This window comes from Oncorhynchus masou, chromosome 6 (genome assembly GCF_036934945.1).
Source record: "Oncorhynchus masou masou isolate Uvic2021 chromosome 6, UVic_Omas_1.1, whole genome shotgun sequence".
In the NCBI taxonomy this organism is placed as follows: Eukaryota; Metazoa; Chordata; class Actinopteri; order Salmoniformes; family Salmonidae; genus Oncorhynchus; species Oncorhynchus masou.
The window spans coordinates 5,352,535-5,368,796 of NC_088217.1; the positions used below are offsets into that span (position 1 = coordinate 5,352,535).

The following is a 16,262-nucleotide window of genomic DNA, read 5'->3' on the forward strand; positions in this document are numbered from 1 at the left end:
GCTTATACATGCAGTTTTCTAGTGCACATGATGGCAGAATTAGTCCTCCCCCCCTCTATAGGTCTATCCAGGTCTTGCATAGATTGTTAGCCTGGCTCAACGAAAACAACAACAAATACCCACACACCGAGAATAAAACCTCACTCTCTTGAGTCGGTGAGCTATAGGCTATAATGTTTCCTCATTTTGTTCAGCCTCGTTATCTTTCCGTTGGTCTTCGTAACTCCGTCCCCCTTTTTCCCTGTGCTGTGTAGCGTGAGTTTACAATGGTGTGTGAAACACCGCGCTGTGTAGTTACGGTTACCTCGTGGCTTCTGTCCAACCGGAGGCGTTAGGAGATCACATCGCGCGCTTTACCCACCGGCTGCGCAGTTGCATGTTATCCTATCCAGCGCGAGCCTGGTACGAGATATCTACCGCTGCCGCCTAACCGGAATCTTCCTTTATATAGACGGAGACAAAACAAAAACAACCACATTCAACTAACGGCAGAAAAAACACCCAGAACTTCCTTTTTTTCTCTCCTTGTTTATCGCGTCCTGGTTCTCTTCTTAGAATCTAAAGCCACGGAGCGCTTTACTATATAACCTACAGTATATTCTTTACTATATAACCTACAGTATATCGGTGAGTAGTGTGACTTCAGACTTCACCTCTTTGTCAATTCATGCTTTCTTTCATCTACTAGACGAGGGGGAAGGCGGGGTCGATACGAATCATGATAAAAAAAAATCAATTGTAAGAGTTGATGTGTCGTTTTGCGCTCATGACTTTGTCACACCTAAATTCAATTGTGTCATGCTGTTCCTAATTGGAGAGACAATTGTTGCATTTGGGGGACCTCATGATTGACGACACAGCTCTATTTTATTTTATTTGAATGTCCGTTTATAAAATATATCATACTAATTTTGTAACAGGGTTTAAGAGGTTCTTGTAGGTCATGGAGACCCCACATTGTAAATGCATGTCTCGAGTGTAATTTCCTGTGATTGTAGTCGAAGACTCCCAGTCTCCCAGTGTCATCCTAAAGTGGTGGAACTCTGCTCTACCTTTACTCTATTCTAACTCTACTCTACTCCAACTCTATTCTACTCTACTCTAACTCTACTCTACTATAACTCTACTCTAACTCTACTCTACCTTTACTCTACTCTAACTCTACTCTAACTCTACTCTACTATAGCTCTACTCTAACTCTACTCTACTCCAACACTATTCTACTCTGCTCTAACTCTACTCTACTATAACTCTACTCTAACTCTACTCTACTCCAACTCTATTCTACTCTACTCTACTCTAACTCTACTCTACTATAACTCTACTCTAACTCTACTCTACTCCAACTCTATTCTACTCTAACTCTACTCTACTATAACTCTACTCTAACTCTACTCTACTTCAACTCTATTCTACTCTACTCTACTCTAACTCTACTCTACTATAACTCTACTCTACCATACCTCTACTCTACTCTTTCTCTACTATAACTCTACTATAACTCTACTCTAACTCTACTCTACTCTAACTATACTCTACTATAACTCTAATCCACTCTAACTCTAACCTACTCTACTCTACTCTAACTCTACTCTAACTCTACTCTACTATAACTCTACTCTGCTCTACTCTTACTCTACTCTACTATAACTCTACTCTAACTCTACTCTACTATAACTATACTCCACTCTCCTCTACTCAAGTCTAACTCTACTCTACTCTACTCTAACTCTACTCTAACTCTACTCTAACTCTACTCTAACTCTACTCTACTATAACTCTACTCTACTCTACTCTAACTCTACTCTACTCTAACTCTACTCTAACTCTACTCTAACTCTACTCTACTATAACTCTACTCTACTCTACTCTAACTCTACTATAACTATACTCCACTCTACTCTACTCAAGTCTAACTCTACTCTATTCTACTCTGCTCTACTCTAACTCTACTCTAACTCTAACTCTACTATACTCTACTCTAACTGCTCTACTCTACTATACTATAACTCTACTTTACTCTACTATAACTCTACTTTACGCTATGATAACTCTACTTTACGCTACTATAACTCTACTTTACTCTACTATAACTCTAATCTACTGTAACTCTACTCTAACTCTAACTCTACTCGAACTCTACTCTACTATAACTCTACTCTAACTCTAACTCTAACCTACTCTTCTCTAACTCTACTCTACTATAACTCTACTCTACTCTAACTCTACTATAACTCTACTCTAACTCTAACCCACTCTACTATAACTCTACTATAACTCTACTCTACTCTGCTATAACTCTACTCTAACTCTAACCTACTCTACTATAACTCTACTCTAACTCTACTCTACTCTACTCTAACTCTACTCTAATCTAACTCTACTCTAACTCTACTCTACTCTACTATAACTCTACTCTAACTCTACTCTACTCTGCTATAACTCTACTCTAACTCTAACCTACTCTAATATAACTCTAATCTACTCTACTCTAACTCTACTCTACTCTAACTCTACTCTAACTCTACTCTACTCTACTCTACTCTACTCTACTCTACTCTACTCTACTCTACTCTACTCTACTCTACTATAACTCTACTATAACTCTACTCTACTCTGCTATAACTCTACTCCAACTCTAACCTACTCTACTCTAACTCTACTCTACTCTAACTATACTCTACTCTAACTCTACTCTAACTCTACTCTACTCTACTATAACTCTACTCTAACTCTACTCGACTTTTCCTCTACCTCTATTCTACTCTTACTCCATTCTTCACTCATTCTACTCTAACTCTACTCTAAATATACCTCTCACTCTACGCTAACTCTCTTCTACTCTCACTCTAACTTCTGGCATCCGGAAGAAAAGCTTGTCCAGAGTGGACAAGGTGGGCGCTACCATCAGTGTCATGCCATCAGTAAAACACCCTGAGACCATTCATGTGTGGGGTTGCTTCTCAGCCAAGGGAGTGGGCTCACTCACAATTTTGCCTAAGAACACAGCCATGAATATAGAATGGTACCAACACATTCTCCGAGAGCAACTTCTTCCAACCATCCAGGAACAGTTTGGTGACAAACTGCATAATCCAGCATGATGGATCACCTTGCCATAAGGCAAAAGTGATAACTAAGTGGCTTGGGGAACAAAACATCGATATTTTGGGTCCATGGCCAGGAAACTCCCCAGACCTTAATCCCATTGAGAACTTGTGGTCAAACCTCAAGAGGCGGGTGGACAAATAAAACCCCACAAATTCTGCCAAACTCCCAAGCACTGATTATGCAAGAATGGGCTGCCATCAGTCAGGATGTGGCCCAGAAGTGAATTGACAGCATGCCAGGGCAGATTGCAGAGGTCTTGAAAAATAAGGGTCAACATTGCAAATATTGACTCTTTGCATCAACTTCATGTAATTGACAATAAAAGCCTTTGACACTTATGAAATGCTTGTAATTATACTTCAGTATTCCATAGTAACATCTGACAAAAATATCTAAAGTCACTGAAGCAGCAAACTTTGTGGAAATTAATATTTGTGTGATTCTCAAAATTATTTTGGCCATGACTCTACTCTACTCTACTCTACTCTACTCTACTCTACTCTACTCTACTCGACTCTACTTTAAATCTAACTCTACCCTGTTCTGCTCTACTCTACTCTACACTACCCTACTCCACTCTACTCTACTCTACTCTACTTTAACTCTGCTCTACTCTACTATAATTGTACACTACCGCTACTCTAATTCTACTCTACTCTAACTCTACCCTAACTCTAATCTATTATAACTCTACTTTTAGTCTACTTTACCTCTACTCTAACTCTGCTCTACTCTACTTTAACTCTGCTCTACTCTACTCTACTATACTTGTACACTACCGCTACTCTAATTCTACTCTACTCTAACTCTACTCTCCTTTACTCTACTCTAACTCTACTCTACTATAATTGTACTCTACCGCTACTCTAACTCTGCTCTACTCTACTCTCCTTTACTCTACCCTGTTCCCGGCCGCCTCTCTCAGCTGCCTCATCATCAATATGCTTCAAAATCAAAATATCACTGTATAGCCTTAAACCAGAGGGTTAATCTAATTGATGGAGTGTAAAATCGATTTGTTTCATTTCAGGCTTTTGCAACGCCATGACAGGCGAGAAGAAAGTCTCAGTAGTCAATGGCAAACCAGAGGACGCCCTGGACTTGGAGTCAGCCAATGACAAGAAGCCAGTCAACGAGAGGGGCCACTGGAACAACAAGATTGAGTTTGTCCTGTCGGTGGCCGGAGAGATCATAGGGCTAGGAAACGTGTGGCGTTTCCCTTACCTGTGTTACAAGAATGGAGGAGGTAAGATAGTCTACTGTTTTATAGCAAATTAGGAGGTTAGCCCTGACTGGGACTGGAACCTGGGTCCAGCGACTATCAACTCAACATCTAAGCCATTACGTGACTGTTCCCTTACCTGTGTTACAAGAATGGAGGAGGTAAGATAGTCTACTGTTTTATAGCAAATTAGGAGGTTACTGTTTTATAGCAAATTAGGAGGTTAGCCCTGACTGGGACTGGAACCTGGGTCCAGCGACTATCAACTCAACATCTAAGCCATTACGTGACTGTTCCCTTACCTGTGTTATAAGACTGGAGAAGGGTTAAGACATTGATTCAACCATTCATTCGGGGGGGTGTGGGGGGGCTACACCAAGAGATCATAGGGTTGTTATAACAACGGAGGAGGTCAGATATTCCCCTACCTCTGTTATAACAACAAAGGAGGTCAGATATTCCCCTACCTCTGTTATAACAACAAAGGAGGTCAGATATTCCCCTACCTTTGTTATAACAACAAAGGAGGTCAGATATTCCCCTACCTCTGTTATAACAACAAAGGAGGTCAGATATTCCCCTACCTCTGTTATAACAACAAAGGAGGTCAGATATTCCCCTACCTTTGTTATAACAACAAAGGAGGTCAGATATTCCCCTACCTCTGTTATACCAACAAAGGAGGTCAGATATTCCCCTACCTCTGTTATAACAACAAAGGAGGTCAGATATTCCCCTACCTCTGTTATAACAACAAAGGAGGTCAGATATTCCCCTACCTCTGTTATAACAACAAAGGAGGTCAGATATTCCCCTACCTCTGTTATAACAACAAAGGAGGTCAGATATTCCCCTACCTCTGTTATAACAACAGAGGAGGTCAGATATTCCCCTACCTCTGTTATAACAACAAAGGAGGTCAGATATTCCCCTACCTCTGTTATAACAACAAAGGAGGTCAGATATTCCCCTCCCTCTGTTATAACAACAAAGGAGGTCAGATATTCCCCTCCCTCTGTTATAACAACAAAGGAGGTCAGATATTCCCCTACCTCTGTTATAACAACAAAGGAGGTCAGATATTTAATTGTGTTGATGCAACTTTCAAGAGATTTAAACCTGTGTTGTAACAATGACATTGTAGCGAATGTGTATGTTAATCTGGTGGTTAATCTGTGAACAAGCATTTCCCTCAATAACATCTGCTAGACTGTACGTAACCAATAAACATTTGTTTTTGATTTGAACACCGCTAGTCCTTCTTTATTCGAGAAAGATCCCCCTCCCAATCTGTTTGTTTTGAGTACTGTAAAAAAAACAGAATCTTCTAGGACTTTCAATATATAATCTTCATTCAAAATGGCTTTTTTTTCTTACTGTGTGTGTCTGTGTGTGTCTGTGTGTGTGTGTGTTTTCCAGGTGCGTTCTTCGTACCATATATAATCTTCTTTATATGTTGTGGCATCCCGGTGTTCTTCCTGGAGACAGCTCTGGGACAGTTCACCAGCGAAGGAGGCATCACATGTTGGAGGAAATGCTGCCCGCTCTTTGAAGGTAATAATGCCTTTATTTATTTATTTTTCTTCTCGATTATGTATTAATACAAAATAAATAAATAAATCATGTAATTAATGTCATTAAATAATTATATTTTTGTTATATTATTAACACTAAAGTAAACTATTGTGGTTTATATTCCCTTCGTAATGATAATAAAAACGAAATAAACAATCACCCTCTCGATTACAATCACAGTTGAGTATTAGTTAAGTACTTATCCTACCCTGGTGATTGTGCTGACTGTACATGTGTATCTATCTTATGACCTTATGTCTTTAATTCAAGTAATGATTGATGTTATTTATCCAACGTAGTCAAATATTCCCATTTATTCTCTCTCTCTTCCGTTGAATTTCCGTACCTGTATGTTCTGTGTGTTTGTTTAAACCTTCCTTTTCTCTCTCTCTGTCCCGCTGAAAAGCTCATAGACTCCTATCTCCTGTATCTGTAGTGAGGCAGCTTGATGTACAGTACACCTCCTGGACAGGACACTAGTCTATCTCCTGTATCTGTAGTGAGGCAGCTTGATGTACCAGGACACCCCCTGGACAGGACACTAGTCTATCTCCTGTTTCTGTAGAGATACAGTTTGATGTACCAGGACACCCCCTGGACAGGACACTAGTCTATCTCCTGTTTCTGTAGTGAGGCAGCTTGATGTACAGGACACCCCCTGGACAGGACACTAGTCTATCTCCTGTTTCTGTAGTGAGGCAGCTTGATGTACAGGACACCCCCTGGACAGGACACTAGTCTCTCTCCTGTTTCTGTAGTGAGACAGTTTGATGTACCAGGACACCCCCTGGACAGGACACCCCCTGGACAGGACACTAGTCTATCTCCTGTTTCTGTAGTGAGACAGTTTGATGTACCAGGACACCCCCTGGACAGGACACTAGTCTATCTCCTGTTTCTGTAGTGAGACAGTTTGATGTACCAGGACACCCCCTGGACAGGACACTAGTCTATCTCCTGTTTCTGTAGCAGCTTGATGTACCAGGACACCCCCTGGACAGGACACTAGTCTATCTCCTGTTTCTGTAGTGAGGCAGCTTGATGTACCAGGACACCCCCTGGACAGGACACTAGTCTATCTCCTGTTTCTGTAGTGAGACAGTTTGATGTACAGGACACTAGTCTGTCTCCTGTTTCTGTAGTGAGGCAGCTTGATATACAGTGCCTTCAGAAAGTGTTACAGCCTGAATTCAAAATAAATGTTCCTCTCTCACCCATCTACACATGATATTATATACAGGCTTCCTTCTTTTCTCTCTCTCGTTTAGGTTAGTATCGTGGAGTAACTACAACGTTGATCCGTCCTCAGTTTTATCCTATCAGAACCATTCTGTTTTAAAAATCACCATTGGCCTCATGGTGAAATCTCTGAGCGGTTTCCTTTCTCTCCGGCAACTAAGTTAGAAAGGACGCCTGTATCTTTGTAGTGACTGGGTGTATTGATACACCATCCAAAGCCTAATATATAACTTAACCATGCTCAAATGAATATTCATCATCTGTTTTTCTACAAATAGGTGCCCTTCTTTGCGAGACATTGGAAAACCTCCCTGGTCTTTTGTGGTTGAATCTGTGTTTGAAATTCACTGCTCGACTGAGGGACCTTACAAATAATTGTATGTGTTGGGGTAGAGAGATGAGGTAGTCATTCAAAAATCATGTTAATCACTATTATTGAACACAGAATGAGTCCATGCAATTCATGATGTCATTAGTTAAGCACATTTTGTTCTCCTGAATGTATGTAGGCTTGCCATAACAAAGTGGTTGAATACTAATTGATTCAAGACATTTCAGCTTTTACATTAAAAAATAATAATAATTTTTTTTTAAATTCTACAAAAAAAATTCCACTTTGACATTACGGGGTATTGTCTGTAGATCAGTGACAGGTCCTCTTCAATTTAACACGGATGTTTCCGGATGTAACAAAACTAAATGTGAACGTGGAAAAAGAATGGAATCAATACTTAGATTATTTTCCTTTTAAGAGGCATTAGAAGAAGACAAAAATGAATATTACCGATTTAACGAAATCGATTGCAGGATAAATCAATTTTAAGAGTTTTCATAGCTGGATTAGGCTAAATCTTTACATTAAAAAACCAAAAAGTCTGTCAGATTAAACAGACATTGCAATTCATTTAATAACCCCCCCCACCCACCCTTCACCTTTAACAATCTGACTTGGAAATATGGAAGTATAGATTAGTACAAATTGTTTTACTTGAGTATAACCCCAAAAACTAGGGATTTATTAGCCTGTTGTTCATGTTTTGTGTTGCCATGCACGACTGATAGGGCTCATTGATTAGAGTTGATAAATTTAACCTGTTCTCGGAATGACGTGCTTTGAACACCACCCGAAAAGTATTATTTGCACGTGGGAAATGTATACCATATATGCTGTGTTTGTCTATAGACCTATTGTTTATGAATTGTTGTTGTTGTGACACTTTGATGTCTCGATAATTGTCAGCTGTTTAAGTCTATCGGGCTCCATGAGTGGCGCAGCGGTCTAAGGCACTGCATCACAGTGCTAGAGGTGTCGTTGCAGACACCCTGGTTCGAATCCAGGCTGTATCACAACCTTTCCGGGATTGGGAGTCCCATAGGGCGGCGCACAATTGGTCCAGCGTCGTCCCGTTTAGGCCTATCATTGTAAATAAGAATTTGTTCTTAACTGACTTGCCTAGTTAAATAAAATAAAAAGTTTTTTAAATGACTCGACCACCCAATCTTCCGATTTTAGGGCGGACACTCTAGCCATAAAGTCATTGGTCTGTCTGTTTCATGCCTGTGTAATCTCTCTGTCTGCTTCATGCCTGTGTAATCTCTCTGTATGTCCATGCCTGTGTAATCTCTCTGTATGTCCATGCCTGTGTAATCTCTCTGTATGTCCATGCCTGTATAATCTCTCTGTATGTCCATGCCTGTGTAATCTCTCTGTATGTCCATGCCTGTGTAATCTCTCTGTATGTCCATGCCTGTGTAATCTCTCTGTCTGTTTCATGCCTGTGTAATCTCTCTGTATGTCCATGCCTGTGTAATCTCTCTGTATGTCCATGCCTGTGTAATCTCTCTGTATGTCCATGCCTGTGTAATCTCACTGTATGTCCATGCCTGTATAATCTCACTGTATGTCCATGCCTGTGTAATCTCTCTGTATGTCCATGCCTGTGTAATCTCTCTGTATGTCCATGCCTGTGTAATCTCACTGTATGTCCATGCCTGTATAATCTCTGTATGTCCATGCCTGTGTAATCTCTGTCTGTATGTCCATGTCCATGCCTGTGTAATCTCTCTGTATGTCCATGCCTGTGTAATCTCTCTGTATGTCCATGCCTGTATAATCTCTCTGTATGTCCATGCCTGTGTAATGTCTCTGTCTGTTTCATGCCTGTGTAATCTCTCTGTATGCCCATGCCTGTGTAATGTCTCTGTATGCCCATGCCTGTGTAATCTCTCTGTATGTCCATGCCTGTGTAATCTCTCTGTATGTCCATGCCTGTATAATCTCTCTGTATGTCCATGCCTGTGTAATGTCTCTGTATGCCCATGCCTGTGTAATCTCTCTGTATGTCCATGCCTGTGTAATCTCTCTGTATGTCCATGCCTGTATAATCTCTCTGTATGTCCATGCCTGTGTAATCTCTCTGTATGTCCATGCCTGTGTAATCTCTCTGTATGTCCATGCCTGTATAATCTCTCTGTATGTCCATGCCTGTGTAATCTCTCTGTATGTCCATGCCTGTGTAATCTCTCTGTATGTCCATGCCTGTGTAATCTCTCTGTATGTCCATGCCTGTGTAATCTCTCTGTATGCCCATGCCTGTGTAATCTCTCTGTATGCCCATGCCTGTGTAATCTCTCTGTATGCCCATGCCTGTGTAATCTCTCTGTATGTCCATGCCTGTGTAATCTCTCTGTATGTCCATGCCTGTGTAATCTCTCTGTATGTCCATGCCTGTGTAATCTTTCTGTATGTCCATGCCTGTGTAATCTCTCTGTATGTCCATGCCTGTGTAATCTCTCTGTATGTCCATGCCTGTGTAATCTCTCTGTATGTCCATGCCTGTGTAATCTCTCTGTATGTCCATGCCTGTGTAATCTCTCTGTATGTCCATGCCTGTATAATCTCTCTGTATGCCCATGCCTGTGTAATCTCTCTGTATGTCCATGCCTGTATAATCTCTCTGTATGCCCATGCCTGTGTAATCTCTCTGTATGTCCATGCCTGTATAATCTCTCTGTATGCCCATGCCTGTATAATCTCTCTGTATGTCCATGCCTGTGTAATGTCTCTGTCTGTTTCATGCCTGTGTAATCTCTCTGTATGTCCATGCCTGTGTAATCTCTCTGTATGCCCATGCCTGTGTAATGTCTCTGTCTGTTTCATGCCTGTGTAATCTCTCTGTATGTTCTACAGGTATTGGCTATGCGACCCAGGTGATCGTGGCCCATTTGAATGTGTATTATGTGGTTATCCTGTCTTGGGCTATCTTCTACCTGTTCAACTGCTTCACCACGGAGCTACCCTGGGCCTCGTGTGATCACTACTGGAACACAGGTGAGAACACACCTGTTCAGGTGAGACCCATAATGCATCCTGCTTCACCTGGGTCCTAATTATATTTAAAAAAAAGTTTTATAATTTATTCTATACTTTATATTCTAGTCGATTCTATTATATTCTAGTCTAGTCTATTATATTCTAGTCTATTCTATTATATTCTAGTCTAGTCTATTCTATTCTAGTCTAGTCTGACCATCTACCTCGATGTTGTTCAATACTGAATATGTTCACTTTCGGATTCCAAGTAGAGAACTGTGATATGTTCACGGTCTGTTCCCTGTTTCCTAGTAGAGAACTGTGATATGTTCTCTGTCTGTTTCCTAGTAGAGAACTGTGATATGTTCTCTGTCTGTTTCCTAGTAGAGAACTGTGATATGTTCCCTGTTTCCTAGTAGAGAACTGTGATATGTTCTCTGTCTGTTTCCTTATAGAGAACTGTGATATGTTCCCTGTTTCCTAGTAGAGAACTGTGATATGTTCACTGTCTGTTTCCTAGTAGAGAACTGTGATATGTTCTCTGTCTGTTTCCTTGTAGAGAACTGTGATATGTTCTCTGTCTGTTTCCTTGTAGAGAACTGTGATATGTTCTCTGTCTGTTTCCTAGTAGAGAACTGTGATATGTTCCCTATTTCCTAGTAGAGAACTGTGATATGTTCACTGTCTGTTTCCTTGTAGAGAACTGTGATATGTTCTCTGTCTGTTTCCTAGTAGAGAACTGTGATATGTTCTCTGTCTGTTTCCTAGTAGAGAACTGTGATATGTTCTCTGTCTGTTTCCTTGTAGAGAACTGTGATATGTTCTCTGTCTGTTTCCTTGTAGAGAACTGTGATATGTTCTCTGTCTGTTTCCTTGAAGAGAACTGTGATATGTTCTCTGTCTGTTTCCTTGTAGAGAACTGTGATATGTTCTCTGTCTGTTTCCTAGTAGAGAAATGTGATATGTTCCCTGTTTCCTAGTAGAGAAATGTGATATGTTCTCTGTCTGTTTCCTTGTAGAGAACTGTGATTTGTTCCCTGTCTGTTTCCTTGTAGAGAACTGTGATATGTTCTCTGTCTGTTTCCTGTTTCCTTGTAGAGAACTGTGATATGTTCACTGTCTGTTTCCTAGTAGAGAACTGTGATATGTTCCCTGTTTCCTAGTAGAGAACTGTGATATGTTCCCTGTTTCCTAGTAGAGAACTGTGATATGTTCCCTGTTTCCTTGTAGAGAACTGTGATATGTTCAATGTCTGTTTCCTAGTAGAGAACTGTGATATGTTCAATGTCTGTTTCCTTGTAGAGAACTGTGATATGTTCACTGTCTGTTTCCTAGTAGAGAACTGTGATATGTTCAATGTCTGTTTCCTTCTAGAGAACTGTGATATGTTCACTGTCTGTTTCCTAGTAGAGAACTGTGATATGTTCTCTGTCTGTTTCCTTGTAGAGAACTGTGATATGTTCTCTGTCTGTTTCCTAGTAGAGAACTGTGATATGTTCCCTGTTTCCTAGTAGAGAAATGTGATATGTTCTCTGTCTGTTTCCTTGTAGAGAACTGTGATTTGTTCCCTGTCTGTTTCCTTGTAGAGAACTGTGATATGTTCTCTGTCTGTTTCCTTGTAGAGAACTGTGATATGTTCCCTGTTTCCTAGTAGAGAAATGTGATATGTTCCTTGTAGAGAACTGTGATATGTTCTCTGTCTGTTTCCTGTTTCCTAGTAGAGAACTGTGATATGTTCCCTGTCTGTTTCCTAGTAGAGAAATGTGATATGTTCCTTGTAGAGAACTGTGATATGTTCTCTGTCTGTTTCCTTGTAGAGAACTGTGATATGTTCTCTGTCTGTTTCCTAGTAGAGAAATGTGATATGTTCCTTGTAGAGAACTGTGATATGTTCTCTGTCTGTTTCCTAGTAGAGAACTGTGATATGTTCTCTGTCTGTTTCCTAGTAGAGAACTGTGATATGTTCTCTGTCTGTTTCCTAGTAGAGATCTGTGATATGTTCTCTGTCTGTTTCCTTGTAGAGAACTGTGTCGATTTCCAGAGGAACGGCACCAATTTCACCTTCAACCCCAACGCCACCTCGCCTGTTGTAGAGTTCTGGGAGTGAGTACATTGTTTTATAATATATACATACTGTATGTATAGTATCAGCATCCAGGCTGGTACCACAACCGGCCGTGATTGGGAGTCCCATAGGATGGCTCACAATTGGCCCAGCGTCGTCCGGGTTTGGCCGGTGTAGTCCTGTCATTGTAAATAACAATTTGTTCTTAAACGACTTGCCTAGTTAAATAAAGGATAAATTAAAATATAAAAATTATATTTATATTGATACTGCACGTATAGCTGAACTGTACTATACTATATAGCTGAATTATACCATACTATATAGCTGTATTATACTATATTACAGTGCCTTGCGAAAGTATTCGGCCCCCTTGAACTTTGCGACCTTTTGCCACATTTCAGGCTTCAAACATAAAGATATAAAACTGTATTTTTTTGTGAAGAATCAACAACAAGTGGGACACAATCATGAAGTAGAACGACTTTTATTGGATATTTCAAACTTTTTCAACAAATCAAAAACAGAAAAATTGGGCGTGCAAAATTATTCAGCCCCTTTACTTTCAGTGCAGCAAACTCTCTCCAGAAGTTCAGTGAGGATCTCTGAATGATCCAATGTTGACCTAAATGACTAATGATGATAAATACAATCCACCTGTGAGTAATCAAGTCTCCGTATAAATGCACCTGCACTGTGATAGTCTCAGAGGTCCGTTAAAAGCGCAGAGAGCATCATGAAGTACAAGGAACACACCAGGCAGGTCCGAGATACTGTTGTAAAGAAGTTTAAAGCCGGATTTGGATACAAAAAGATTTCCCAAGCTTTAAACATCCCAAGGAGCACTGTGCAAGCGATAATATTGAAATGGAAGGAGTATCAGACCACTGCAAATCTACCAAGACATGGCCGTCCCTCTAAACTTTCAGCTCATACAAGGAGAAGACTGATCAGAGATGCAGCCAAGAGGCCCATGATCACTCTGGATGAACTGCAGAGATCTACAGCTGAGGTGGGAGACTCTGTCCATAGGACAACAATCAGTCGTATATTGCACAAATCTGGCCTTTATGGAAGAGTGGCAAGAAGAAAGCCATTTCTTAAAGATATCCATAAAAAGTGTTGTTTAAAGTTTGCCACAAGCCACCTGGGAGACACACCAAACATGTGGAAGAAGGTGCTCTGGTCAGATGAAACCAAAATTGAACTTTTTGGCAACAATGCAAAACGTTATGTTTGGCGTAAAAGCAACACAGCAAATCACCCTGAACACACCATCCCCACTGTCAAACATGGTGGTGGCAGCATCATGGTTTGGGCCTGCTTTTCTTCAGCAGGGACAGGGAAGATGGTTAAAATTGATGGGGAGATGGATGGAGCCAAATAAAGGACCATTCTGGAAGAAAGCCTGATGGAGTCTGCAAAAGACCTGAGACTGGGACGGAGATTTGTCTTCCAACAAGACAATGATCCAAAACATAAAGCAAAATCTACAATGGAATGGTTCAAAAATAAACATATCCAGGTGTTAGAATGGCCAAGTCAAAGTCCAGACCTGATTCCAATCGAGAATCTGTGGAAAGAACTGAAAACTGCTGTTCACAAATGCTCTCCATCCAACCTCACTGAGCTCGAGCTGTTTTGCAAGGAGGAATGGGAAAAATGTTCAGTCTCTCGATGTGCAAAACTGATAGAGACATACCCCAAGCGACTTACAGCTGTAATCGCAGCAAAAGGTGGCGCTACAAAGTATTAACTTAAGGGGGCTGAATAATTTTGCACGCCCAATTTTTCAGTTTTTGATTTGTTAAAAAAGTTTGAAATATCCAATAAATGAGGTTCCACTTCATGATTGTGTCCCACTTGTTGTTGATTCTTCACAAAAAAATACAGTTTTATATCTTTATGTTTCAAGCCTGAAATGTGGCAAAAGGTCGCAAAGTTCAAGGGGGCCAAATACTTTCGCAAGGCACTGTATATAGCTGAACTGTACTATATAGCTGAACTATACTATATAGCTGAATTATACTATATTATATAACTGAACTAGACTATATAGCTGAATTATACTATATTATATAGCTGAACTATACTATATACAGCCGAACTACACCATGCTGTATGGCTGAACTATACTATATAGCTGAACTATATTATATAGCTGACCTATACTATATAGCCGAACTACACCATAATGTATGGCTGAACTATACTATATAGCTGAACTATACCATAATCTATGGCTGAACTATATTCATGGGTGCACATCGGTCACAGGTCACATCCCACCATGTAAGTGCTCCTAAGACGTCTCAGATTTCGTTTTGCCCGACATTCTTTCCTTAAGCAACTATAGCTGTATTTGTATATTTATTATGGATCCCTATTAGTTCCTGCCTAGGCAGCAGCTACTCTTCCTGGGGTTTACTACGGATCCCCATTAGTTCCTGCCAAGGCAGCAGCTACTCCTCCTGGGGTTTATTATGGATCCCCATTAGTTCCTGCCAAGGCAGCAGCTACTCTTCCTGGGGTTTATTATGGATCCCCATTAGTTCCTGCCAAGGCAGCAGCTACTCTTCCTGGGGTTTATTCTGGATCCCCATTAGTTCCTACCAAGGCAGCAGCTACTCTTCCTGGGGTTTATTCTGGATCCCCATTAGTTCCTGCCAAGGCAGCAGCTACTCTTCCTGGGGTTTATTACGGATCCCCAATAGTTCCTGCCAAGGCAGCAGCTACTCTTCCTGGGGTTTATTATGGATCCCCATTAGTTCCTGCCAAGGCAGCAGCTACTCTTCCTGGGGTTTATTCTGGATCCCCATTAGTTCCTACCAAGGCAGCAGCTACTCTTCCTGGGGTTTATTCTGGATCCCCATTAGTTCCTGCCAAGGCAGCAGCTACTCTTCCTGGGGTTTATTATGGATCCCCATTAGTTCCTGTCAAGGCAGCAGCTACTCCTCCTGGGGTTTATTATGGATCCCCATTAGTTCCTGCTAAGGCAGCAGCTACTCTTCCTGTGGTTTATTATGGATCCCCATTAGTTCCTGCCAAGGCAGCAGCTACTCTTCCTGGGGTTTATTATGGATCCCCATTAGTTCCTGCCAAGGCAGCAGCTACTCTTCCTGGGGTTTATTATGGATCTCCATTAGTTCCTGCCAAGGCAGCAGCTACTCTTCCTGGGGTTTATTCTGGATCCCCAATAGTTCCTGCCAAGGCAGCAGCTACTCTCTATTGGGTTTATTATGGATCCCCAATAGTTCCTGCCAAGGCAGCAGCTACTCTTCCTGGGGTTTATTATGGATCCCCATTAGTTCCTGCCAAGGCAGCAGCTACTCTTCCTGGGGTTTATTATGGATCCCCAATAGTTCCTGCCAAGGCAGCTGCTACTCTTCCTGGGGTTTATTACGGATCCCCATTAGTTCCTGTCGAGGCAGCAGCTACTCTTCCTGGGGTTTATTATGGATCCCCATTAGTTCCTGCCAAGGCAGCAGCTACTCTTCCTGGGGTTTATTATAGATCCCCATTAGTTACTGCCAAGGCAGCAGCTACTCTTCCTGGGGTTTATTATGGATCCACATTAGTTCCTGCCAAGTCAACAGCTACTCTTCCTGGGGTTTATTATGGATCCCAATTAGTTCCTGCCAAGGCAGCAGCTACTCTTCCTGGGGTTTATTATAGATCCCCATTAGTTACTGCCAAGGCAGCAGCTACTCTTCCTGGGGTTTATTATGGATCCCCAT

At 41.1% G+C, this 16,262-nt stretch overlaps 1 protein-coding gene across 1 annotated transcript in view; it reads left to right on the top strand.

The window, feature by feature from the left end:
• The first annotated feature begins 279 nt into the window (after positions 1–279).
• Positions 280–16,262, top strand: part of slc6a11b (solute carrier family 6 member 11b) — a 103,521-nt gene continuing 87,538 nt past the window's right edge. Inside the window, exons 1-5 of the mRNA XM_064967448.1 lie at positions 280–627; positions 4,142–4,357; positions 5,753–5,887; positions 10,338–10,478; positions 12,482–12,563. Coding sequence (XP_064823520.1) covers positions 4,156–4,357; positions 5,753–5,887; positions 10,338–10,478; positions 12,482–12,563 — 560 coding nt within the window. The 5' untranslated portion in view covers positions 280–627; positions 4,142–4,155. The remainder of the gene's footprint in view (positions 628–4,141; positions 4,358–5,752; positions 5,888–10,337; positions 10,479–12,481; positions 12,564–16,262) is intronic.